Here is a 27783-nt window from a genome sequence, read left to right as displayed (position 1 = left end):
TTGTAGGTAAATACTAATACATGGTTATCAACATTTTTGTTCGTAACAGCTGATCAAAAAGAGAAATCTTTCCGTTTGTTTGTGGAAGGCATATTTGTGTTCAGTGCTTGATCACTGTCAGCATAAATTTGATTACCTTCAATAAGCAAATCTTGCTTTTCTTTGAAAGAAATACAAAATGATGAACATTTTAAAACATCTGTGTTCAGTAAAGTTTATTTTAGTGGATAAGTAGTTTAAGCTTAAAATTTTGTTTCAGGAATGCACTTCACTCCCAGTAAATAAAGTTAAATGTACCCATTAAGCCTCTTATAGCTGAATACTTGGTTTTGTGTGCCTGTGCACATGTTTAATTATTCATCACAGGATGTGCATGAAAACTAAAACTGGATCAAGCCTGTGTCTCTGAAGGCGAGGCAGTGTGGAAGCTTCTTAATTCCAGTTTTAGATTCACAGCTGTGACTAGGAACTGCAGGGGTTTTGGCATAGCCTGCTCTTCAGGTGATTTCTAAATCCTTGTGCAGACCAAGGGGGAAGCAAAGTGTGTAAGTTAGGATTTCTTCCTTGTAGTTTCTCTCAAGTTTGGTTGTGATCCTTCCATTAAGATTTTGGGGTTTTGGGACTTTGTTTACTTTTCTTCTTTTTTCTCTTATCTACCGATGTTGCTGCGATGTACTCAGCCTGTATGAGCTGGCGTTTGTTTTGTTGTTGCACTGTTTGTTTCTTTCACTGTTGAGTTCATGAAGCGATGCTCCAGGATTGCATAAACTGGTGCGTTAGCTGGAGTTACACTGGTTTGGAGCCTTTGTGTGGCCATAAGGAATAGGAAGCAGTTTCTCAAATTCCCAGCTGATGTTTTGAGCAGTTAGCAGGTGCATCACGTGAAGCCCCTGCTTTCTTTTTTTTGGATGGCATCACTTTTTAACTCCGCTAACTGAATGCTGGTTTGAGAAGATTGTTTTACCTCTGGAAAAGCCAATATGGAAATTCAGTTCAGCTGTCAAAAAATGATGATGTCTAAGTGGGTATCTCCTCCTAGTCTTCTTTTAAAATTTCGAGGGGCGGGGGGGCGAAACATGTGATCTTGTAGAGTATAAGGTTACGCTGTAGTTGAGGTTTCTGTGGGAAGAAGAGTCCTCGGGTAAATACAAATTTATTGAAAAAGGAAGGACTTCCTGCCATATTTACTTGTACATGACACAGCCTGACTGATGTCAAAAGTTTCTGTAAGGTATGGTAATATTCCTGATTCCTGCACTTTTCTGCTATTCTATTCTAGAGAGAGTTATATAGTTAATACTGCTTTCATGCCAGGAAGACGTCTAAAGCCTAGATAATGGAGTTACAAGTACTTGCGGGGTGCATACAGAGGGGGAGGACGCTCTTCTGCAAGAACCTGCATGGACCAAGGGGATCCCTGCTGAAAGTCTCTGTGTAAGGTGGAGAGAGGAGACAACTTGCTCACTGTTGCAGAAAGATGAGCAGGAATTTATACAGCTCTGCAGAAATAGATGTAGCAATAGTTGTCAAACATTTATATAACATGGATCATACATTTGTGTTATTCATTCTAACTTAGAGAGTATCATAGTGGTAGTTACCCGGATGTGCTTGTGCATTTAGAAGCTGCGTATTCCAGTTCCATAGTGGTGTGAGGCTGGAGAAGAGCCTGCTTCTCTACACCCTTGTAGTCTGGTGTAATTAATGTGATGGCTCAGGAAGGTGAGGGAATCTGGAATTCAGAGTTGTTTGGTGGAGACAGCCGGACTAATTCTATACTGCTGAAGGAGCAAGACCTGGGTGTGAGCTCAACTGCTGCACTGCTGATAGAGCATGTGGCTGAGTTATTAGTAAGGTTTTCTGGCAGAGTTTTGGTTCATGCTACCTAGTGCTCTCCTGTATCATACCTGGGGACTGACTGAGGAATAACGTGTCAGGAATCAGTCCTTGCATGTAGTATGAACATCACAGCACCAGGTTTGGCTGCCTGTATAGTGCTGGGAGGACATTACTAGCCTTTGCTAGCTCAGGAACAGCTGCATGCCCTTAGTCAACACAGTGGGGTGTGCAGCACAGACCTAGGATTCGTGCTATGAAAACACCACTTTGGGCTGTAGTTCAGCCCTCACGTTATTTCAGATATTTTTGATGGGGAGAACCTGCAGATTATTATTTCTTAGGGACACTACATGGGACATGGAGGAGACCCACCATCAAGTGCTTTGGACTATGGATGTGGCGACTCTGTGTCACTTGGCTTTGGAGCCATAGAGTAGTCTCTGGCTTGTCTGTCTCCATTTACTCTTTTGTTAGGAAAAGCTGTCAGGCCCATTCTGCTGGTAAACTCACCAACAAGGGCCTCTCTTCTTTTCTTGGAACCAGCACTTAGTAGAGGTGGGCAGGATGGTTCCTTGCTTTAAACTAGTTCTACTGAAGAATCTGGTTTGATCACTAGTTGTGTTTCTAGTACATAATGTGCAAACCACGGTGTAGACAAGTCAACAAGCAGCTCAGCACTCTAAGGTGACGGTGAAAAAGTTATAATGCTCTGTAAAATGCGAGAAAAATCCCATTGAAAATAATTTTGGGAGTGTTGTGAAGGGGTCATGCATATAGCTCTATGCAGGATTTTATATTTACACTTGCTGTGAAGTACTTCATCAAATTTTATTTGTGTTTTCACTGTCATCATCTCTGCTGTGGGTTTCATATCATGACTTAGCTCTTCTGTGACTTGAGAACCTAGAATCATAGGGTTGGAAAAGACTTAAGAATTGACACTACTCTCTTAATTTCTCTGAGCCCTAAAGGTTTATGTCTGTCTGAATTTTTTTTTTTAAATGCTCTCCTGTTTCGGCATCAGGTTGTGTGTGTTAGTTCCTGTACTTTTTACTTATGCATTGGAGGTGTTCTTCAGGTTTCTGGCAATGTATTGATTCTTTATTTTTTTTATGACTGACTGACACATTGCATTTGCAAGCTTTCTGCAAGTATTTCCAAGTTCCTTTTCAGGGAATTTTAGGAGGCCTGTGTTTTCAGTTTATGACTATTCGACACTGATCCACGAAGGTCATATGTGGGATATAATCACTGTCTGTCTGATCGTTTTTTCCAGCTCTGCTCTGTCAGTGAGTCACCTGAGATCTGGGCAGGCTTTGTCAGCCTGATCTAATCAGCTCCTTCATGGCTTTTGTTCTGAGTGCCTAATTGCTTGTCCTGCACTCTAGTTCTGGCTCTTTGGTGTCAAATATTGCTTGGCTATAGAAATGGAGAATAACAAATAAAGAAAAAATGCTGTTCATATATTTTAGTGAGTATTTCCAGTTTCTTTGGTTTTGGGAGCTGTTTTCTTCTTGATAACACTTGACTTCCCTGGGAGTTACTTTTTTGTTTTGTTTTGTTTTACCTGCAGGTATTTAAATTTTTCCTCTCACCTAACGTCCTTGACAGATTTCTTGATTGAATTGAAGATACTTACCTTCCTGTTAGATGTCTGATTTGATTCCCTAGACATTCTTGCAGTATTTCTCCGTGGCCTCATGGCTTTATGTGATCAGGGAGATGAGTCATAACTCTGTTGACTGCACAGGAATAATATCTATCACTTGCACCCAGGCATTTTAGCTTGTCTATGTTAGCTCTTGTTTGAAGTCCTTATTAATTATGTATTAATTAAAGGTAGTAGATGAGGCTGTAAGAAAATAATATTAAGGTTCACTTAAGTAAGCACACTGAACTTTTCCCTGACTCAAATTTGTTTTTCCAATCTGATTTGTGGAGTTTTTTGTTTGGTTGGTTTTTTTCCCTTTTTCCCCACTCCTTTGGGTTTTAGCTCAGTACACAGGTTCATCACTAGGTGGAAATGATGTTTTCACTGTATTTCCTAAATTTTCTCTCATATTAGTGTCTCCTTTTTCTAAGCAAATTTTTATCTGTAATTAATAATTTGGTTTATTTTGCTTTACAAGTTATAGGAAATAATTTTGAAACCTCTACGACATTGCAAACATACTATAGTCTTACTTAAATTACATGACTGTTTATCGATCAACATGAAAACAATATGCTACAATCTAACAGGAGATGATGTTATATAAAAACACTTATATGTAAGTATATAATATATGTAATATAACATCTCTTCCAACCTTATCCATTCTGTGGTTTTGTGTTACATCTATTTTAGTGCTTAATAAGAGATACTGGTGAACTATAAGAACCAATAAACTTTAAAATGCTCTGTTTGTATAAAAATACAAATAGGTTTGTAAACTGTATTGGCCAAGAAGTAACACAAAAAGTTAGGCGTTAGATTTAGTTCATACTGGTTTTTAGGCAAAGAACCACCAAGAAGTTACGTTCTGTAATGAGGTTTTTCTTCATACGAAACATTCGTACCTTTGCAACTATGGACTTGTGCAAGAGCAGATAAAAAAACCTTATGATAAGATTTTTAAGTTATATTACCGTGATATGAAATAAGTGTGACCTAAAATTGTGTCACAGTTTAATGACTGGTGTACTTATATATTTTTTTTTTTTTCCTTCACAATTGGACAAGTAATTACTGGTTGGAATAGCTGGATTTTATCCTGTGAAGTAGAGACAGATAACGTGTGTACTACAGAATACTTTTGGGAGCATGGGGCAAATGTATTTCAGCGGGTCAGGACAGAATGAACGTCTTTGTGGCAGACTTGGTTGTTGCTGCCCACGCTGCAGCCTGGCCGGCTCTTCTTCGAGGCACTCGAGTGCCTTTGAACCATGCTTCCCGCTTGGCCAGGCTTGGGCCGGGGCACTTCCGTGCCCGCGGGATGTGGGGCCCAGGCAGGCTGCGCCTGGGAACCTTTGAGTCCCTCTGGAGGAGCCGGATGAGGCCAGGGCTGAGCCAGAGCTCAGAGGTACCCTGGGGTCCTAGCAGATCTTGGGAAGAGGCGTTCTTTGCACGGTTGTCTTCATTGCTTCTGATCTCTAGAAAAGTAAAACCAGCGTATGAACAGGCTCTGCGCATGTGCATATTGGATGTGCAGTACTTCATTGAGGCTCTGCTCTGTCAGGTAAAGAGAACTGCAGCGTTTCCACCTAGGATGTCATTCATCCACAGTCCAGAAATGCATACACATCACAGAGAATGACGTATTTTCAGATTTCCCTTTTGAAAAAAGAAATTGAATAGCTTTTCTCCCCAAAGGACTGCGTAGTCAAGAGGTAGAAGAGGCTGGATTTCATATAGGCTGCAGTGAAAGGGCCTGGGAAATTCAAAGTCAGTCTAGGAAACTGGTAATTTGTGGTGCTGTCCTGATTAATTTTTAGGTTACTCTGTGTTTGGAGACTTTTTTTTTCCTAGGTCTTGCTTATCGACATCAACTGCTTCACATGGAAGAGGTTGTTCTGTATTGCTGATCTGGAATTAAGTATCTAGGTGCCACAATATCAAAATAGTTCTGGCAATTGAATTTTAATCTCCAGAATATAGGAATGTCTTTTTCATGCTCGAAGTTTTGTTCTGTTAATGTGTTATTCATTGTGGCATGTTTTAAAAAGATCAATTGGTTGTAGATTAAACAAGGCTCTTTTAAAATGTGTTGATTCCAACTTGCCAGAGTACAAATCAAAGGAAGATCAAAATACGAAAAAGTTTGTCAGTCTATTTAAGAACACTAGGTCAGGTTTTGTTTTTGTTTAATATTGCCAGATTCCTGTTTCAGTTTATTTCGTAACTGATTAATAGGTGGTGATAACTTCATGCTTTCTTAGCGGTTTTAGAAATAAAGCCTCATTTTTAGAATGACTGCTTATAAAAGAGATTTATTGGGTGAGTAAAGAGTGTTCAAGGTCATCCCTAGGAAACCCACACCAGGAAAAAATAAAATGTAATGAATCTTGGAAATGGACTTAAAATCTTGGCAGCTAGGAGAATAAGGGGAGGGGAAGGAGTCTGGGATGGTTTTATACGTAGGAGTATTCTGTCCAAGTTGAGATCTAGAAAGTGCACAGCTACAAGGGGTGCAAGTAGTTCAGCGATATAATTGCTGCTTTAAGCTTATTGAAAGCACCTTAGAGTGCTTCTGAAAAGAATGGTTTCTGTGGAAATAATGAGTGGAGATTTCCCCCCTCCATCTCCATTCAAAGTTGAATTTGTGTTGTATTCCATGAAAAACATCTCTAGAAATTTTCAAGGGACTTAGAATCAGGAATGGAAGGTAAATGGTATCTCCATGACTCTACTGCTTCTGAGAGATGCTTGCTTTTGGGAAACTTTGATGGGAGGGGGAAGAAGTATATTTCATCTTTCTTTCTCCTACTTTTCACACCTGCAGTTATTCCCGGTTTGTATTAGGATCGATTGCCTCTCAGTTGTCAAGCGTTCAGATGTTATCTCACTTTAATATCTGAATGAAACTGTCTGCATTGCAGAAGATACGTAACTGCTGTTTCCAAGGAAATGGCAATGTAAAGCTGTACGGAATGTCAGAAGAAAGTATATGTAGTTAATCAAGATGTGACTCATGAAGGAGATTGGAGTTTACTTGATTGGCTGGATCGAGACAGAATCTTCCTGTTCCTTGGTATATAAAAAGGCAAGAAAGCCCAGCAACAGACCTCCTTCCTCTATGCAGTGAAGTGGTATTTGCTCACATCTTGAAGAACATACAGGAAACTTTGTAAGCAGCCCATATTTGGATTACATATGAAAAAATAAATTGTTTTGATGCCTAATTTCAGTCAAAATTTAACCTTGCATGTTGGAATACCATTATGTAGTCATAATTTACACTAGTGTATAGTCAAATTCTAACACACTGCACGTATTCTATGTGCCAGCATATATGCCAGCATACCCTAGCAGCCTGATTTGTTCCAGGCGATTTGCTTTAATTGTTTGTGAAACTTTTAGTTAGTCTTTCAGGGGCTTCCAGTGAACTGTTTTCGTAGTCCAGCTGACTCCAGAGTTTGCATGTGTTTGAAAACAATGTTTGTTAGTGGATTTTAACTAGCGGATTTGTAATGGCAGGGTTGGTTTAACATTTGGAAATCTTTGTCAGACACTTGTAAACACAGACAACTCTATTTATTTAAAGCCTGATGACCAGCTTGTTTATATAATCTCTGAATTGGCCATATGAAATACCAGGATGAGCCAGGAGCAGAGAGGGGAGTTAGCGAAGTTGCTTCCATCCTGGTTTGACAGAAATTTAGTTGGTGGTAAATGGTTTCATTAATGGAAATGGTCTCAGCTGCCTTTTGTGCCCTTACACATTCTCTTTGTGCAGCAGGTATGTGTGGTGAATCAGATGAAGGAGCTCATGTGGAATGAGACAAATCTTTGCTTTTTTCTTGGTTATTTTCACTTAGATCACACCTGTTGTGCATTGATACATAGCTGCACAAACACTGTTGTAGACATTGTGTAGACATGCAGACTTCATGTAGACATGAAAAGGGAGCATGACCAGTTTTCTGGAGCAATGCTGACGTATGTCAGTCTCCAGCGTTCTTGAACTCCCACTTGAGATGGAGCAAGAGCAAGACTCCTTGATTATATACTTTATTAGCAGCCGTAGTATTTACTGTTAAAAGATAATGCAGCTGCCAGAGGCCACATGCAATAAGTAAAAGTAATTTTAAAGCTGTGTTTTGAATACTATATTGAAGAGAGTGTTTGATTTCAACCCTGGAGGAAGAACTGATGTTGTTAGATGTCTTTGGCAGCAATATTTTTTTCACCAGTATGAAGGAAATAATTTGCATAATTGTTGGGATTACTTCTTTACTGATTGCTTTTCTGTTCAGGATTTCCACAGGCAGTAAAGAGAATACCTTTTTCAAAGGGAGAGGTTCCAAATAAACTGATCTCTTCACTGCTCATATGAATTATTTGTCAAAATAATTGTTTTTTTTATGGTAATGACTAGGTATTTCAAAAATGGGCAAAAACTCAAAGTTTAAAAATATTAAAGACTATAAACAAGATTTGTAAATTAGTATTTTTATATATGCCTAATAATATGCTTTTACATTAATTCTTTGCAGTACAGGGATCTTACTTGTTTCTCCTTCCCCTTCTTAATTTTCTGCCAGCCCTTCACTTTTCTGAAAGTAGTGGAGGAGACAAGATCTTAAATTATAAGAGATGTTTGTTTCATTTTAAGAGCTTTTCAATAGTTTGAAAGCTTCCATTAATTTTTGATTAATAGATACATAATGCTGTTTATAGTATAACGATGTATATTCCTGTTCCCAGCAACTTTTGGAAAAATTACACGCACAAAATAAATTTCATAACATGAGAACAGAGGTAAATAATATATTTCCCTGGTGCTTGCATCGTCACCTTAAAGAGTGATTGGTTTGCATTTATGTTAGAGATTCCAAAATAATAAAAGTCACAATTTACCAAATCTGCAGTAATAATTTAATTATCAGAGGAAATCGGTTTTATGCATCAGATGTATATTTTTAACTTTTTGTTCATAGTTAGTTTTAACTACAAAAATAAAAAACACTAATACTTGCTGTACAAACATATGTTACAAAGGCCTAGTTAATTGTTTGTTTTTAGTTTTAACAGCTGTCATTTGTAGCAAATGAGAGTATTTGCCATGTACTTTGTCCCTGAGCATTTGTTTGCTTTCCCAGCTTTCTTTTTCTGGAGAACTGGCTTTTCTGAATAGTACTGCCAAACTTTTAGAAGTCTCCTGTTGAGGTAAATGTACAAGTCTATGTATATAAATTGGTTTGCAACTTATATTTGCATTTACTATATGAAAAGGTCTTATCAAATTTGATGGTATATGATGCATACATTGCACCCCTTGGTATCTAGAGTAGAAAATAAGCATCTAAGATTCAGAGGTTTCTTTGTACAAGGGTATATGTGCTTCACTAAACTACAGTGTCACATGCAAACTCTCCCATTCTCGTGAATTCTGTGTTTCACTGTAAGCAGGGGCTAATGTTCACCAGGAAGCATGACATTATGTCAAGTCTTCAGCATTTTCCTGAAAAAGAAGCTATTTAAACAATCAGAACTGAGGAAGCTTAGAGCCCAGAGTTTCTACTTTATTGGCAAGAGTTGTATCTATGGACAGTTGGGCAAAATTTTGACCCAGGCACTTACGTGTCTCTCTTTCTATCCAAGCATAAAAGGAGAGTTGAACCACTTGTCTGTGGCTAATGGGACAATCAAGATGTTTCTGAGACCGTCATTACTGAGAGTTGTGACTGATATTATTGATACAGCATTTCAGGTTTCATATCCAGTCAACGTGTATCTTAACATATTAGGTGAAACTACTTCCTCATGTGTCAGGGGCTCCAAACCTTTGATTGTCTGTGTGGCCCTTTGCTGGACCCTCTCCAGTATGTCTTTCTCATACCGGGAAGCCCAGAACTGGACCCAGCCTTCCAGCTGTGGCCTCACCAGAACTGAACAGAGAGGAAGGATCGCCTCCCTTAACCTGCTGGCAACGCATCCTGAGGATGCCATTGTCCTTCTTTGCTACAAGGGCACATTTATGGTTCATGTTCAACTTGGTGTCCACCAGAACCCCGAGGTCCTTTTCTGCACAGCAGCTTTCCAACCGGTCCACAGCATGTATTGGTGCTTGGGATTATTCCTTCCCAGGTGCAAGACTTTGAATTTTTCTTCTTTAGACCTTCACAAGGTCTCTGTTAGCCCGTTTTCCAGCCTGTCAATGTCCCTCTGCATGGCAGCACAACCATCTGATGCATTATTAACCGCTCATCAAAGTTTGGTGTAGTCTGCAAAGTTGCTGAGGGTGCACTTTGTCTCATCGTTCAGGTCATTAATGAAGACATTAAATGGTACTGGCCCCTGTATCAACCCCTGGTAAGTGACTGGCATCCAGCTGGACTTCGTGCTGCTGTTTGTAAACCTTTGGGCCCAGTAGTCCTGTCACTTTTCATTGCACCTCACAGTCTACTTACCTGGTCCGTATTTCAGCAGTTTATCTGTACATATGTTCTGTGGGAAGGTGTTGAGAGCCTTGCTGAAATCGAGCTAAACATCATCTGCTCTCTCTTCGTCCACTGAGCCAGTCACGTTGTTGTAGAAGGCTGTCAGGTCAGGCAGGATTCCCCTTCACATACCCATGCTCATTTCACCTTGTCCTTAAGGATTTGTTCCATCGCCTACTCAGGGACTGAGATAAGGACTGGCCTGTAGTTCCCTGGATCTTCCTTCTTGAAGATAGGAGTGACATTTACTTCCTTCCAGTCCTCTGAAACCTCCTCCTACTACCATGACCTTTCAAAGATAACGTACCCTTAGTAAACTTTAAAAATAGCATTGATACCATTTCAAATTCTGTTTCCTTGCCTTTTTAGAGGTGAAATTATGTTGCTGTTTCACAGCTGTGAATTGCTACTTTTCAGATGCTGTCATCAATGATAAAATAGTTATGAGTGTTAAAATAGCAATTTTACACCACTTTGTGGGTTTTTTTAAATAATGCTCATGATTTAACTTTGTTGGATATTGTTCTTCTGTGTATATATTAGGGAAAATGCATCACATATTGCAGAAGCTGAAAATGCTTCATAAAATAAAACACACTTTAAGTTTTTAAGTTTTGTTTCTGTAATACAAGTATTTTTTGCCAGCTTTATTTTTTATAATATAATATTCTTTTTATTGTATTTTTTTAGCTTGTTTACTTGCAAAGACATTAATGCACTGATCAGTGAAGGAAGTGTAATGTTTTGTAGGATTTTCAGAGGGGATGGAATTTCTCTTGCATCTTGTTTTGAAAACTCATTCCTTTGTCTGCAGTTAGTGTCATAAATAGTTAGAATTTTGTGCTTTGCCATTATTTTTTGAAGTAAAGGCAATTGCTTAGTTCATTAACTCCTTAAATATTCTTTCCTGGCTTTTTACCTAATATTTACTGATACTGGGGGGAGTTTTGTCTATGACTAATAAAATAATTGGTTTGTGTTCTTACAACATCCTAAAAAATATTTGTGGACTTACTCTGTCTAATCTGAGCCATCATTTACGAGTTGAAACATGTCTTAATTTTTCTAGGTGATCAGACTGGTGTTGGGAAACTACAAACATAGCACTATTGCAAATATATTCTTTCAGGTTTTCTCATTTGTACATAATGCATTAATGTTTTTTTCAGGGATTGTGTAACAATAAATGACCCCTTTTCCCCACTGTTCTTTTGTTTCCAGTTCCATCTTTACAGAACCAGAATAAAAGTATAATGGATTTTTTCAAATTTAAAAACCAAAACAAAACCAAAAAAACCAAAACCCCAAACCAACAAAAAAACTCAAACAAAATGTATTCTTAGTGAAAGCGTCTTACTGCATTGTGGGAATGTGAAAAGTATTGAAATTCTTTACCTCAAGCTAGGAAAAAAGCCAATAAAACTTGTAATCCGCAAGTAATGCATTTATGCATCTTTGAAGGGCCAGATGCACAGCCCTTGCACCATTGAACTCTTATTTAAAATGTGTTCTGTTTCTCGCTATTTCAATTGGAAGTTCCTTTCCAAATAGCAATCAAAGATTACACAGAGTATTCTTTAAGTTTGTAGTCAGAATGCATTAAGCTTCTGCAGGTGCTTAGAAAGCAATGACCTAAAAATTGACTTACCATAGCTTGACAAGTCACTGTCTGACGGAGTGCACAGAATGTCCACATACAGACTTTGAGCCTACCAGCTTAACAGCAGGTGCCAGGAGAAGACAAATTCAGTAGCCTGGGAGAAACTGAGGTCAGCCAGGTTGTAACACCTGGGTTAGCGTGGCGAAGAGCATTCCGGTAGTTACCATGACCCAGCTGATGCGTAATAAATTGACTTAGGTCTCAACCCAGACTACTTGCCAGCTTCAGTTTTTGTTCTGTCCAGGACAGCAGTAGTGCAAAGAAGCGGAACAATTTTGCTCTGCTGCTCTTGGACAAGTAGATGAACAGCTACCAAAGTGCACAAGCATTTCCATATTGGTAGTGATAGCGAAGGCGTGTTGGTGGCAACGTGTATACTGTTTTGGTAAGCTGCATGTGCTGGATGCTGGGGGATGGAGTACATCGATCCAGTTTTAAGATGTAACCAGAAGCTGTTGTTTAAGGGTTCTGAACTGGTATTCAGAAACAGTAACACGGCGGCAATAATCCTGGTATTCTGTCTATTCCTCACAGCAAAATAGTGCAAAACTGAATTGTACAGCAGCTGTTTGAGGCATGGGCCTCCTGCTCTTAACTGCAGGCTTCATTTTCTGAGTGATCAAGTATTTGGAAGTACAAATACAAGAAAAATGTTAATCAGTTTTTCCTTTCTGTTTCTTTTAGGACTCCTCCAGGATGGTTTCAAGCAGGTATAAAAGGTATGAGATCTTTGTACACAACAGATTTCTCTACATGCATAGTTCTACCAGAAATAAAGTTGATTAAATAGGTGTTTGTAGTAGAGGTCACCATACTGCTACTGTAGATACATTGCCTGATTTGGGGGTAAGGACCTGAGAGATGCAGCAAATTTGTGCAATCCCCTCTGTTACACTACTGTTTTAAAATAAACTCAGCTAGTATTTTGCTGGGTCTTACTATTGCACAACAGTTTCCCAAGCAAATGTCTAACTTGACTACACATTACATGGGAGCTAGTAGTTTCACAGTTAATTTATGAATCACTGACTTCTGATGTTTAATACAGGAAGATAATTTTGTTGCTCTCTGCAATAATATTGAAAGAAATTTCTATGGTTTTGTCATACTACTTTCTCAGTTGTAGGGGATGCTGCCCACATGTAGCATGTCCTGTTTGTTATTTGCTTGTCTTTGAGCCAGGTGTTACCCTGGCCATTACTCAAGTTCTTCAATCAGAAAAATATTTCAGAAGCTCTTGATGGACCTCACCAGTGTGTGAAATTTTTGCCCATGTGGAATTAATATTGGCACAGCTATCACAATTATTAGGAAAATGTAATGGTAACACGGGGTCTAAAATACATCAACTGAAGCAAGGCATTTGTGTAAACATATTTTTATTTGACACATGACTGTATTCTCTTTTAGATATTCTTTAATCATGTACAATGTGTAGGTGGTTAATTCATCTGTGTATATGTATCCTTGCTGTAGAAGTAAGTGCAAAGAGCACCTACAATTATCTAGTCTTCAGTGGTGTATTTTCAGCCCCTCAGACTTGTTCACCTGTAGAATCATAGAATGACTTGATTGGAAGGGGCCTTCAAAGATCATCTTGTCCAAGCCCCCTTCCACTAAATTACATTGATCAAAGCCCCACCCAGCCTGACCTTGAACACTTCTGATGATGGAGCATCCAGTACTTCTTCCATTGTCTCACCACCCTCATTGTAAAAAGTAATACCCTATCCTGTTATGCTTTAGACTTCGTAGTGTGGTGCTGTCTTATATTTACATTCCTGGGTTCTCATAAACCTAGTTGAGTGATGCTTTTTATTGCTGTATGGTTTTCTTTTTAAATCACTTGGTCATTGCAGAATGGGTGGACTTACTGTCACAACCTTAATAATTATACAATTTCATGATTACTTTCTGACTAATCAAACACATTTTAGTTCACTCTCCACTTCCTTTTCAGTCCCTGTGCAGAATTTCATTGCTATTTTTATTTGCTGAATGCTTAGCTATGGGTGTCATAGTGCTTTGTGGCTTTTCATAAACCTTATCTTTACTCTGTTCACGTGCTGTATATACTCACTCACAAAAACTTGTGTGGGGGGTGGTAATAAATAGAAGTTTGCACAATCACTTTCATAGCTTATTTGAAAATGAGCTAGTTCTTCTGTTGAGCATTGTAAAAACAGGAAACTCCAAGGCTAGAAAATGCTAAAATAAGACTTGTTTGTGCAGTCTTCCCTCAGTGAGCTTTAGTTATATGTGGGATGTACAATCTTTGTGCATCAGTTTTCCCCCTCAGGACTGGCACTGCATTCAGGAGGAATCTGACTTGCTGTGAGCTGCTGTTCAATATTTTGTTTATATATGTTGCCATCTATCTTACTTATTGCATAATCTTCAAACCTCATGTTGAAAATAAAGGATTATTTTCTTGTGAAATCAGTACAGTGCCCAGTGCTTGCAAATACCAAGGGGGTTTTATTCTAACTATACCTCCATGAGGTATACAATGCCCACTGTGATTATAGAGTTAAGGTTATCGGTTGATTTTCCTCTATATTTGAAAATTTCTACCTCCCCTGAAGTAATTTTTCAGGTAAGAGTACTTGAGCAAAGTATGTCTCCCAGTGGCTTCACTTTCTGGAATGAGTGCTGAAGGCATCAGGACCAGACTCATCTTCTGTTCTGACAATGTTTGGCTTGTTTGCCCCCTCCAACATCTGCAGTAAGGGGAGGGCTTACAGAAAACAGCCGACTCTGCAGTAATTCTTACTCAAATCACTTGGATCTCACTTAAGGCCCAAATACAGTAGAAGTCCTTTGGAAACTGAAAATGCCGTTCTGTGATTACACTTAGAACTGGAATGTGAATGCCAAAAGGCTGAATTGAGACCATAAGCTGCTTGAAGGCTCAGATATGTTCATCTTAATGTGCTGTTAACAGTTTTGGGTGTACTCCCTTAGGTTTTCAAAGCAAACTGAGAGCAAAGCATGTTCTCACATAGGTTGACTTGCGTTACTCTGACAACAGGTGGTCAGTACTTCGTGCGTGGGGAAGAGACTGCTAGTAGACTTTATAGCCATATGACAGCATGAGTAAAAAGATATTTTCCTGAAATCTTGGATTCCGTTATGGAATCCCTCCCCTATGGAAAGAATGCATTTGCCCAAAATTTTCAGGTCATTTTGCTCCATCTTTATTCCTCCTGTTTCTTCTCTTTTGCTTTCTCCCTCTTCCCTAGTTCTTCATCAGAAGTGACATCTCAGCATTTTTCTTCGCTTCACTGGTTTCTATTTCCTAGCCCAGTTAGATACTCTTACCTCTCTCCCCCCCATCTCTTACATCTTTATATGTAACCATTGAGATCCTAGCCTTCTCTCTGTTATGTTTCTGATTTATTGGGGTTTTTTTCCTGTTTTGTCTCCATCCTCTGTCCTCTTCTGACTTCTAGTCCTGGTTTACCGTTACCATCCTGGGCTTCCAGTACCTTCCCTTTCCCTCCCCATATAACTGTTTTCATGTCTGCATTGAGATACCCGTCCTCCTGGACCTAACAAGACGAGAGAGACCGAAGAGCAGAGAAGGATCTGTGCTGTGTGTTCTCATGGAATTGCTGTTCTTTCAGTATGTTCCAGGGCTCAAGGAATTGCACAGATTTTACTGCCTATTTAATCACACACACTGGCTACTTTGCCTTGTAGGGATGCAGCAGCCCATGGTTAAACGTTTATATGACATTGCTGAGAAACCCATTTCACTGGGTGTCCATTGACTGGAAGACATGTTTACAAATGAACTCTGCTGGCTGCTGTTGTGTTATTCTACTTCTCTTCTGGCTGACTTGGAAAAACCGAGCCTGTCTCCTTATGCAGTAAATAAAAGTTCGGAATGAGGATCTTAGTCTACAATTGTAGTCTGTCTTCTGAATTTGAGAGACTTCCACACTTACACACCAAAAGTTTGTATAGGGGTTCCTTTGCAGTTGCATGATTAACCACATAAAATATTTTCAAAAGAAAGTGATAGTTCTGTTGAGATCTGGAGTGGTGGTGTAAGATCTGTTAAAAGCATGACCACAATCTTCAAGGTCATGCGAACATGGAGGCCACAGGACATGTTCCTGAGGGTATTTGGGAGCTGTGATCAGCCATCTGTCCTGACTGTGAGCTTCATTCACATGATTAAAATGTGTAGGCATCCTTCAGTTGTAATAGCCCACATCAACTTCCTCATCTTTTGTTTTTCTCTAAGCTTTTCTTAATGTGAGACGCCTCATCTTGGCCGTTCCAGACCACTGTTACTGTAACTGGGTCTACCTGTTTTTGCACCGTTTCCTGAGTAGTTATTTTAAAGCGACAAGCACATTGCCATTAGTAGGAATGGTTTTCTGATTCAGGTCTGATGCTATCAGCTTAGTTGGTGTCATCACTGATTTCTCAAACAAGAGAATGACGAAGTGTATTCTGTTTATTGAAATATTTGAGTGTAATCTACATGTAAACATGAATTATTTTTCTCTTGCATTCTGTGAACTAAAAAGTCTGTTTGCAAATAACAGTAAAACAAGATATGTGTGTGGACATAGGAATATTTTTGTAAGCACAGAGAGTTTGTTTTAGCAGCCTGCTTTTAAGACTGTCTACTGCCTTTTGAACCAATTTAGCTTCTTTTTAGAAATGTCTTAAATTGAAAAGAAAACCTTGCAAATCAGAATTTAAAATAACCCAGAAGATTTTTTGCATGGTTTGTGGATCAGACAGATCAGGCTGAATCAGTTTACAGAAAGAGTTAGATTAAAATCTCTTAGTGGTTCAGGGGTGTGTTCCCCTTATAAGTTTGTTTATTAGTGGAAATGAATACAATATGGTATGGTTTTATGGCTTCCAGACAAAATGTCAGTTTTTCCCCCCCCCCCCCCCCCTTCTTTTTAGGGTAGTACAGCACACTAACATGGAACCCAACAGGTGGAGACCCTTGCCCACTAATTCTAAAAGACTGTATTGTACTCAAGTTTAACATTCATGCAAGAGTTGAAAAATAAATGAGGAAGAAGAGACCACCAGAAGAGAGGAAGCTAGTGCTTCAGAGTATTCAGTTGAGGTGCTCTGAAGGAAATGTTAAGAGTGCTGCTGAAATTCTCTTGCTCAGTGTTTTTAGATTACTACAAGGCTTAAACTGTAACAATTTACATTCCATCATACTAACCTTGGTCTCACTAATTAAAAAAAAAAAAAATACAGCTGCAAAATACTCTTTCATAACACTATGCCCAGACTTGCCTGCTTGCCTGTGTTTGGGAGTTTTGCAGCGAGGGTTAGCTGTTGAAGCATTGTCTCATCTCCCTTGTTACATTAGGACCACTACTGCCCAGATAGGAACACTTAAAATAGACGGGGTTACCCAAGGTGCTTTTCTTAACTTTTGTATCCCCTTTTCAGCAAATGCTGATGTTATGAGAAGGCAGAAACACTTAGGGTTTATTTCTGCAGAAGTTTTTGATGGTTGAAGTTGAGCTGGCTGCAGTTCCTCGCTGTCCCTTGTGCCAGTGCTCATACAGCTGGGCAGGGTGATGCTTTAGGTAGCCACTGTGGCTGAAAGTCGAGGGCTGCCTTTTGCTGGGCTGCTGGATTCCTGCGTCAGCTCCTTGAATGGTTTCCTACTCGGTCAACTGAAGACCAGAGCCAGGAAAGCTGGAGGAGGCTAGGAACGTGCAGCTGTAGAGAAGACAAGACTGCCTTTCCGTAGCTCAGCTCTTAAAGCCACAAACGCGGCTTAAGCAGTCCAAAGTAACAGAAGTCCAAGGTGGCCTATTCAGAAATAATTGTCTTTTGCTTATTCTTCCAATGAAGCTGTTAGCAACTGACTGGATTGCAATGACATAATTCATTAGGAGTTTCCAAATCCAGTAGAGTTAGAAGATTCTGGCAATAAAAATAAACATGTTGTAGTTGAAATCAAGGGAATCTGGTTTTGGCTGGGTGATTTTAATTGGATGAAATTGCAATTTGGACGGTGCTTCAGGAAGACATTGAGAGAACCAGAGAGACGTTGGAAGGAGGAAGTTTTATTCCACCTTTCTGTAATACTGCTGTTAAACTTGCCCCTGCATGAATAACTGATTTTATTTTAAAGGAAATGAGTAGAACAGCATTCCAAAACAAAACTTTAGTTTCTGTGTAAGAGTAGTCAAACTGCAATGTGAGTTGATGTTGCTATATGATTTTTATTTTAAGTACAGCCAGAAAAAACTTTCAAAAGCAAGTTGTCTTAAGTTGCAAACGTGTTTTCTGTTTTCAGTGTTCTAGCACAGGTATACACATTTAAAATGAGGTTTTGATAGTGGCTAATTGAAAATAAGCTAGTGGAATAACAAGTTGAATTTTGTTAAACATCTTGTCGAACATGCCCTTTTGAAGCAGTAGAGTGGGATGTTTCTATCCAGATGCATTCTCATTTGCACTCTAATCCAGTGTACATATGGCTACAAATACAATCTCAGATACTATTCTTGAAAAATAATTTTTAAAATACTGTTTCGTGCAACCATAGCCTGTGGATAGATGTATCAGCTGCAAGTCTTGAAACAGTCACGTACATAAGTTACTTGAATGCTAAAAAGTGGAATATGCTTTGAATTGCATTCCTGAGCAGTGACTCTAAATTTTTTCAACTTGCAAACCTCTATAATTTTTCTGCTGGTGCTAGTGACCACTTTTAGCCAATGTACATCTACTGACAATAGGCTTTCTTTTCTTTCGTACCTTTTGTGAGGTTCCAGCAACTTCCAAGTTCCAAGTATTTGTAAATCTTTATCCAGTTAGGAAGTGGAGGAAGCAAGGCTTTGGTTGCAGTCTCAAACTAAACTGGCTCTGCTGTCAAATGCATGCTCTTTTCCCCTCTCCCCCAAAAGAAGGCATAAACCCATATTGTTTTCTTAGCAGTATACAAAGCTCTTCAGTTTGGACAGATTGTTAGTAGTAGTAGTACTGTTGTTAGATATTTATAAATATAAAATAGATTATATATATATATAAAAATATACAGGTATACAAGTATATTTCCATAGAGATATCTTTGTGGGGCTGGTTGATAAGTATTTTCTTTTAGTAAAGCATAGACACCAAGTTCAGTGGTACTGTTATTCTAAGGTAAGTTTTCTTCCTGTTTACTGTGTACTGAACGTTGGTTATATCAGCCAAAATAATGAACTTTGTCACATTCCTTGTGTTAGGTTATGGACCAATGCTTCCTTAAATGTTTTTTTTAAATCCCATTTCCCAGAAGTCTTCATGATATGTCCTTTGTACTTGCTGATACTGAAAAGGAATGTGTTCAGGAAGGTCTACTCCCCAGTGAAATAGGTGATGAAATTTTTGAGTGTGAGTTCCAGGGAAAATGCAGAAAATGTCTTAATTTTCAGTATTAATGAAACCCTTCTTATCTAGGTGTTCTTTCTTCTAACTTTCCTGTAGGAGCATCTGCCAATATCACTCACTGGAGCTGAGTTGATACTCCAGATTATTGGCAAAAGGGTTCATTTTTGAGTAATGAAAAATCAAGCCTTTTTTGTGTGATCTATCCTAGAGACATTAACAGCACAAACCAACACATCTTTCAGAAAGCTAAATAATCTAGAATTTATAGAGTTAAGCTAAAATATTTCTCTTATGTTGTGTTGCAACATGCATATCCGGTCCTAGAAATGTTTTTTTAAAAAAAAACCCTCTGGATGAAGAATAAACAGTGCTAAATATGGTAATAACATTAAGCTACAAAATTCCTTACAATTGTGTCAGTGTGCCTTGGAAACTTCACACGTACTGGAGCAAAACAATATTTATATCCATGAAAAGACAGCCCTTTGCCAGATAATCCTGCTTTTGATTTGCACTGTATCCATCTAGATATGCACGTTGTCAGCAGGGGTTTTCTAGAGTTATGAAATGCAAAACCGTTAAACGAACTCATTAATCATATACTCTTCTATGTTTCAAAGGAGATGTTGTAGGGATACTCATAATGCTTTTCATTCTTTTCCTAAGTGCTCTAGAAAACCATTGTATACAAATTTCAGCTGCGTGATTTCACAGAATCACAGACCGGTTGAGTTTGGGAGGGACCTCGGGAGGGGATCTGGTCCATCCCCCCTGCCCAAGCAGGGCCACGGAGAGCTGGTTGCCCAGGACCATGTCCAGGTGGCTTTTGTTTATCTCCATTTGAGTTGTCCTGGTGAAGACTGAACAAGGTGGTTTTATTTTTTGTCTTTGGCTCTTTAGTTGTGTATTTTCAAAGTTTAAGAAGTGTAGTTTTGGTGGATTGAGCAGGGAAGGCTCTGTATCTCTCTGTTTGGTCCCAGGGCACTCTATTCTGCTGCTCTTAGTTATTCATTAGATTCTACACTGAAGGTAAATAAGAAATAACATTGCTATTAAGTAGAAAATAGCTATTAGGAAGAACACTGTTAAATTTATGACTTTGAAAATGCTTAACTTCTCATATATATTTTTAAATTAGGACTGGTTTTGTACATAGCAATCACGATGGAGAACCCATAAGCTTTTTTTAAAACTAGCTTATGTGCATTTGCAATGCTTATCTGTTAAGATTCCATGGCAGGGATTTTTAAGGAATAGACACATGATCTAAAACAAAAAACATACCATCAGTTAATAAGTGCCTACCAGCTGAGCTATGACAAACTGCTGTGTATCCAAGTTCTAAAGTAAAATATATTGAAATGGCATAGAATCAATATGTTGGGCTGCATCACTTTCTCACTTTGGTTTGCTTTCCAGTTCCTTATAGGCCATATCCATAGTTCCTGAAAAGTGAGTTGATATGTGTAAGCTTCTTTCATTTTGGACGTGTACTTATTTTTCATCCATTATGTCTTCATCTGCTTAAAAAGATGATTTAAACTGTAGTGGTACTTTACTTTTTAAAATAAAGTTGTTTAGCTTGGTTTTTAATGTGCACAGTCAATAAAACCTTAAAATCTTTAAAAATAAGATAGAATGTGTTTAAAGTTGATTACCTATGTGATGAGAGCTGCATTATCCAAGTATTTGACTCCCTGAGGCAGTGAATTTAGTGAGTTCTCAGCAACACAAGAGCTGTGAAATAAGTTCTCTGCAGTTTATTTAGAATGACCTATTGGGTGCTTTGGAAAGCGTTTCTTGTTACTTCTATCATTTCCATTTTGTTAAATGTCTAAATAGGTGTCTGCTTTGCTCTTTGCCTTTGTAGCACAACTAACGTGCCAGAAGACGATGCTCCGAATAGATATTCCCGAACAGACAGGACAACTTACAGCAGATACAGCAGGGATGCAAATTCTTCTGGCAGTTCTCTACCAAGTAACGCTTTGGAAAAGAGGATTGAGGAACTTGAAAGGGTGAGTACCAACTAACATCTGCATGGCTTACATCTGAAGTAAAGTACCTTTGAAACTCCATGGCGAAATTTACAAGTAAAATGTATAGAAATGATGCTAAATGCCTAAAGTACAGATAGTTATGTCTATAAAAAGGTATAAAGAGTCAGATGGACTGAGAAGAATGTGAACTTTCTAATCACAGATGTTTAGTTTTCATTTGGTATAGAAGTGAGAAGTAGTTGAGGTAAAGATAATACACTTAGAGAGCCAGCAGTGCTCTTCATATTTCTCGTATGTATCTTGTGACAGACCAACGCAGGGCAAATAATTTGGGTGAAGGGGGGGCTTGCTGGCTGTTCCGAAAATTAGTAAGCCTGTTTCTGATCTACTTCTTGTTTTGAATTTTTTAATGTACTGAAATACTATAAAATTTTATTGCTATCTGGTTGTTTGTTAAAGTTTTAAACATTTAAAATATGTATTTAAAACAAAGTTTTCATTATTTCAGACATTCTTCATACAAACAATTTTGGGAAAATGTAGTAATGTTAAACCTGAGTTTTTCACCTAAAACAATATTTTCTTAAATAATGTAATATGTATAATCTATTACTGGCTTCTTTGTCTTCCTCTGAAGTCGATTTTTGTGGGTAACTTGCCAAATATTCTTGAATTCATATGGATGAAAGTTACCAAGTAAATACAATTTGAATAGATCTTTTTTGTAAAGGATGAAAATAAAGCGTATTTTGTAGATTTATTTTTTTTTATTTTTTTTTTTTTTTTTTAAAGACTTGGGGAAGCCTAATTTGAGTGAAGTACACCATAATCCTCCCTTTCAAATCAGCTTCCTTCTGAAATAATTTAATTGCCAGTAACACAGAAAATAGAGGAAGATTTAAGGGCTTTCTTTCAGTATTCTGAACCTTGATTTACTGAGCTCCTAATAGACATTTTCATTTTTTTCTCACATTTAGGCCCACAGATCTAACAGTGAGTCTTCATTCCTTGTTAATGGTTGAACGCCCCCCCCCCCCCAACTAAAAACCCAAACAACACAACAAAAAAAAAACACCAGCACCCGCCCCCCCCGGTATAGTAACCCTCCCAATATAACAAATTTGGAAGGTAATACTATACATTTACTTCTGTTTTGGGCCCCTATCCAATTTTGGGTTCATGCTTAAGTTAAATAGTAATTAAAATGTTATCTCTGGAATCAGAGATACCACACTGGCTTGCTGTAGATAAAATATTTTCTTAGACATGATTCTTTAGCTCCTTGAAATGTAGGGGCTTGAAGATGTGCATTTGACTTGCTGTAGAAAAGGAATTACAGGTAAGTGTGTGTGTGGGTTTCTTCTTTTTTTGTTTGTTTTAAGTGGTAATAACTTAAAACTGTCTTTTAAAACCAAAAATTACATTTCAAACTTCATTTTATATTCTGGTTTTAGGAACTTGCAAAGGAGAGACAGGAAAATGCAAGATTAATGAAGATGACACAGGACAAAGAGGAACTAATTGGAAAACTGAAGGAAGAAATTGATTTATTAAACAGAGTAAGCACATACTTTCTTATATGGTGCTATGTAAAGAGGGGGTGAAAGTCTCTGCATTCTTTGTGCTCTGCTTCAGGCACCTGCATCCACTGGGCAAGGTCAGAAGAGAATTAAGTGGGGTTTTTTTTGTATTTGTATAACTTCTCAAGAGGCTTGTCAATAAGTTATATTTTTTCCCAGGTGACTTGTTTGTCATGATTAACTTCTGTAAATTGTGTGTTACTGGAGTACCAGAGTTTCTTGTTTCTATACGTGTTTGTAGAATAAGGTTATAAAAGCAAAAGTTCTTTGCTGCCTCTTCTTTCCAAGTTCAGTATGTGGCATACCAGGAAATAATTAAGTTGGGGGGTTGACAATTTTTCTCAATAAATTGTTGCCCAGGACTTTTGTTAGACAAAGTAATTATAAATTTAATTTCATTTTAGTCAGCTTTTAATTACTAATACTAGTTTAGATCTTAGAAAGATTTGGGAATAGGTGCTTCATATTCTGACACATATTCTCATACTCTTTATTGTTGATTCCCAAGGCAGAACAAGATGGGGGCAGAAAACACAGTCTAGCATCACTCAGGCAAGGTGTGTAGGCAGGAGAAAAGCGGGTAGAAGAGTGAGACATGCTTGGGAATGGCATAGGATGAGAAATGTTAAAGTTGATAGAAGATACCAATTTTAAAAAGTCCTCATGTTGCACTTCCTGACTGAGGTACAGAGCCTGGATGTACTAGGGAATTATGCCTCCACTAGTCCAGTGCAGACATTCCCATAAAAATTCAGAAAAAAATTTCAGGACTGGATTTGGTCAATCCAGCAGTAACAAGACACAATAACTCTATGTGTATAGTGGCAAACTTTCACTTTGCACTATTCATTTGTACCAAAGGATGACAGCATTCACAAGTTTGCAAACTAATCTAGAGAATGAAAGGAGATGAGATTATTCTGAAACAGGTATCTTTTATCTTTTTTATAAAGAAAGTTGGAAGTTAATCTGTAAGATAAAGGAAATATTGTCTGTTTTGGAGAGATTTCTATTTTAATTGAGGAATTGATGTTCATGTTGTTCTTCCATTCTGCAAAGAATCTGTGGCATCTAAGCTGGTGACCATACTACAATCAAGGCAAATGGTCATTCCTTCTACATAATGAATGGAAAAGCTACTTAATACTGCTGGTCACACCAGACTTCCTGACTTAGAGGTCAGAAAGAACAAATCAAAACAACCTAAATCACTGAAAGCTTGTGTTTCAGGACCCTGGCTGTTTGCGAGGTTTGCTGCTCCAGAAACAATGTTATTTTTTTCTGCTATATTTGAAGTGTGATCTCCTAAGTTAAATCCATTGAGTGTCTGACTAGAAACCATCTTTGAACATGTCACCCTTTAAGGCTGGGTAGAGCTTAAAGCAGATGGCAGATGCTCTCTATTAACCCTTTCCCTTCCCAGAGGGGAAGGAAAGGAGAAAAGGGAGTGAGACTTATGGGTTGAAAAATCAAAACAACTTTAATAAAACAATAACAATGAGAAAGAGTATAATAATACTAATATTACTAATAAAAGTAAAATTACACAGAACCAATATTGAGCATCCCAGTGATGATCGAGGGACCATGGGCAGGGTGGGCACCCAAATGTCGCAGACTGGACTCAGCAGCAGATGGCAACCAGATTCAGGAATGCATGGATCGGGACGCTGGCCATAAAAGAAAGAGTGCTGACTCCCGTGATCACCCCTTAGCTTTATACTGAGTATCCACATGTATGGGATGGAATACTTCATTGGTCAGTCCTTGGTCACCTGTCCTGTCTGCAGCTTCCTGCAGGTGCGACCCTTTTCTGCCTCCCCACCCGTGGACCACAAGAGAGCCTGCAGTGACTCTGGTTCCTGTAGGAACAAGCACAAACATGGGTCTTTGCATGATAATCCCACTACTTTAGCAAGAGCTACAAATATCAAGTGCCATCAACTCTAAAAGCAGACAGTGTCTGAAGAACATGTAGTCAACTTCAGAAAGTGCAGTAACTTTAGATGAAACTTAATTGAAGGAAAATCTACTGAAAGAGACTTGGTCCTGTTTTAGCCAAACCAGGACAGATCTGGTTTAGCCAAACCAGTGAAGTCAAGCAGTGCTTGTGCCTTGCCTGTGTTAAGTATGATGGCAATTTCTGCTTGTTGTGTGGAAAGAAAACATAAACCAGAATATAGTCCTTTCAAAACCCTCTTTGTTATATGATGACTAAAATTGTACCTTTCCATGAGCTCAACAAAACCATCTTACTGGTGCTCCCTAGGTAGCTTCTCTTAAATGCAGAAGAGAATAGGGTTTTTTTTTTTCCTCCATCAAGTCAGCATTTATCATAGCTATAACATTATCTGGTGGCTTAATTGCAGTGCAGGTTATTTATGTTTGCATCCCTTGGGCTTTTCTTAATGATGAAATAACTGCCTTTAACTTTGACTAGCATAATAATTTGTCTTCTTACAAAAGTTTGAACCCATGCCTCAAGTGATGCTTCCATTAAAACAGATATGGTTTTGCTTTTTTTTTAATAGCTCTTGGATTTCCATTGCTTCTATACTGACTATCCATATGGATTTAGAGAGAGGAAAGGTTTAGAATATTAACAAAAGCTGCAGAAATACTGTATAATTCCCATGATAGAAGGTTATGGAAGTTAATAGGGTAGTTATATTTGCCTAAGGTTTATTATCATAACTGAGATCACGAGAGCCAGCACTTGGACATCTATCTGTTCTTCATGGAACATTACTCTGTAGACCTGGCTCCAGGATTGGATGCTTTGCATGGAAGAACAGTTGTGATCTTCAGCCTTCTACTCAGATAAAAGGATGTCCCAAGGACTAAACTTTACTTAGTGAGCTTATGCAGAGGTCTTTTTAAAAAGTTTTGCTGGTAGGCAGTCTAAATAGGGGTTTCTAAATTTGACCATCTATGCATTCATAGTATTTCTCCGTCTTTTGTGTTCATCAAAATACAGAGTTATTGTATGTTAAGTTGCATAGATATAGAAAGAATTTCACATCAAAGAGCCTGGGTAACTTCTTAAAATGCCATTTTATTGCATGGCTTTCTGACTGCTCAGGCTCTTTCTAGAAGTTTCAGTCAGTTCATAACCATGGATGCATCCTTGATTGGCAAAGATCTTGTGTTATGCTTGAAAAACTTTTTCCAAGAATCCTGAAAACTTCTTGGCAGACTTTTTCTTATTTTAAGTAAATATATTTATTTAATGTAACAACATAGTTTTACTGAGATTAGTCAGTACATCACAAAGATACTTAAAGAACATGAGCTGCATTTATACTGAGAAACAGAAAAGGCTTTCCGCCATAAATGACATTCTTTCACTGCAGTACATTAGCCACTAAACATATGTCTACCACGTTTTTTGCAAGAAAGGGGTAATTGCTTCATAAAAACCTCAAATGTCTGAAGGGAAAGGCATCTCAAGACATTTAAATATTTGTAGGCTAAGGTCAACTGTTGACTAGTTTACACTTGGTCATCTCTGACCTCACTAAGATGTCATTGTAGTTAAATGTGTGTTTGGAGAGAGTCTGTCAGTGAGGATTTACAATCCAATTAGTGCCAGTTGTGTAGTTATTGGTTCTTTGGTATACAAAGTCCAAGCTTTCCTGCTATTGCATCTTTTTTACTAATAAGCATAAATCAGTGTTGTAATTTTGAATAAGAAACTTTAAATTTCAGAGTGGCAAAAACCACCTGCATCTCTCAGTCCGTTGTTTCTATAGATATTTAAACTGCAATAGTTATTTCTCCTGGCTCATATTCAAGAAACTCTTACTTGTAGTAATCTTTGGAATGTTATTTTTGCAGCATAAACATTTCACAAACTTCTAGTATTTTATTTTGAGTAAATTACAGCTATTCTAAACAGAAGGTTTTTAGGTAAGTTTTAATTGAGGCATCTGATGGCTAGGTTAACAAGTTCAATCACAGTATTATGTATATGTATACTGAACTAAAAAAAAAAAAAAAAATCACTTTAATGAAAATGTGTTGTCCCTTCCATCTGATTATTAATCTGAACTGCACAAGAGAGAAAACAAAGTGTGTTTCTTACAATTACATAGTAAACTGTATTTATAGTAGCTATCCATCAAAACTTTCCATGTTTAAATATCTAAAGTCACTTGTATCTGTTGTGTCGGAGTGGTCAAATGTTTTTCCTGGAAGTCATTCATACTGTGATGCAGCATCACTTCTGTGAAGCAAAGAGGAATTTCTGCTAGTGATTTCTTGATTCCACATTACAAAAACAATAAAGTAATTGCGAAGGTATTGCAATATGGATTTTGGCTTGGCAAACTGAAGAGGCTTTTAAAAATCATTATACCAATTAAAGACATCTCTAGCATGCACTTCTGGAATGACTCCACTGGAAAAAAAAAAAAAGAAAATAGGCTTCGTATGTCAAACACCGCTTAACAACTTAAAGGAACAAAAGAGAGAAAATTTTTTCTCTCCTACTGTTTTAAGTTTAATCTAGCATGGCAACAGTAGGGTTTTGCAGACTTCAATCAAAAGACATCTAAGATCTCCAATGACAATCCTGTTTTTCCCTCCTGTGCCTGCCTTTCATTTTCCACTTTAAAGTAGTGTCCTTGAGGTCACTTTTCTGTTTATTCATTTTTTCATTATCATTCTCTTTCTTCCATGTTTTTTCTTTTTGTACAATGAAATTATTTTTACTGAAGTAATGCTAACATTAAACAGGCAGTTTCACTGGTTTTCACTTTAAAGGCTTGAAAAGACTTGGTAGGAAGTGAAGAAGTGAAATGGGAACTGGGTAAATATGGTAATTGGTAGAAGAGGGATGAACATTTGGGGTGGGAGCAGTCTATTTTAAGCACCCATTATTACTGTGTATGCTGTCTGTTCTTTCAGTAGCAGTTTACACAGAAGTTACAAAATGCCTTTTAATTTTTTTCACGGGAAACAAAAAGAAAATGGACAAGCACTACTGTTTCTTAAAATTCTGATACTTAATTTACAACACCAAACAGGTCTTCTCTCAGTAATAACCAGCGGTGTGTATATGTGAGCAGGATAGTTGCAGACAAGCGGAGCCTGGGGAGCAGAGGCAATAGCTGAGTAATACATTCTCTGTATATGCCAATAAAATAATCATGCCCATCCTATTTTGGTTTCTTGATGCATTCAT

At 38.0% G+C, this 27783-nt stretch overlaps 1 protein-coding gene across 1 annotated transcript in view; it reads left to right on the top strand.

Annotated features, from left to right (window-relative positions):
• Positions 1-27783, top strand: part of PAWR (PRKC, apoptosis, WT1, regulator) — a 50483-nt gene that overhangs the window by 21802 nt on the left and 898 nt on the right. Inside the window, exons 3-5 of the mRNA XM_009701070.1 lie at positions 12326-12360; positions 20889-21036; positions 22473-22577. Of these exons, the coding sequence (XP_009699372.1) occupies positions 12326-12360; positions 20889-21036; positions 22473-22577 (288 nt within the window). The remainder of the gene's footprint in view (positions 1-12325; positions 12361-20888; positions 21037-22472; positions 22578-27783) is intronic.

This window comes from Cariama cristata, unplaced genomic scaffold, assembly GCF_000690535.1.
Source record: "Cariama cristata isolate BGI_N322 unplaced genomic scaffold, ASM69053v1 scaffold2515, whole genome shotgun sequence".
NCBI classification, from domain to species: Eukaryota; Metazoa; Chordata; class Aves; order Cariamiformes; family Cariamidae; genus Cariama; species Cariama cristata.
Note: the sequence above shows the minus strand (reverse complement) of the source record. Positions and strands in the feature narration are given on the sequence as shown.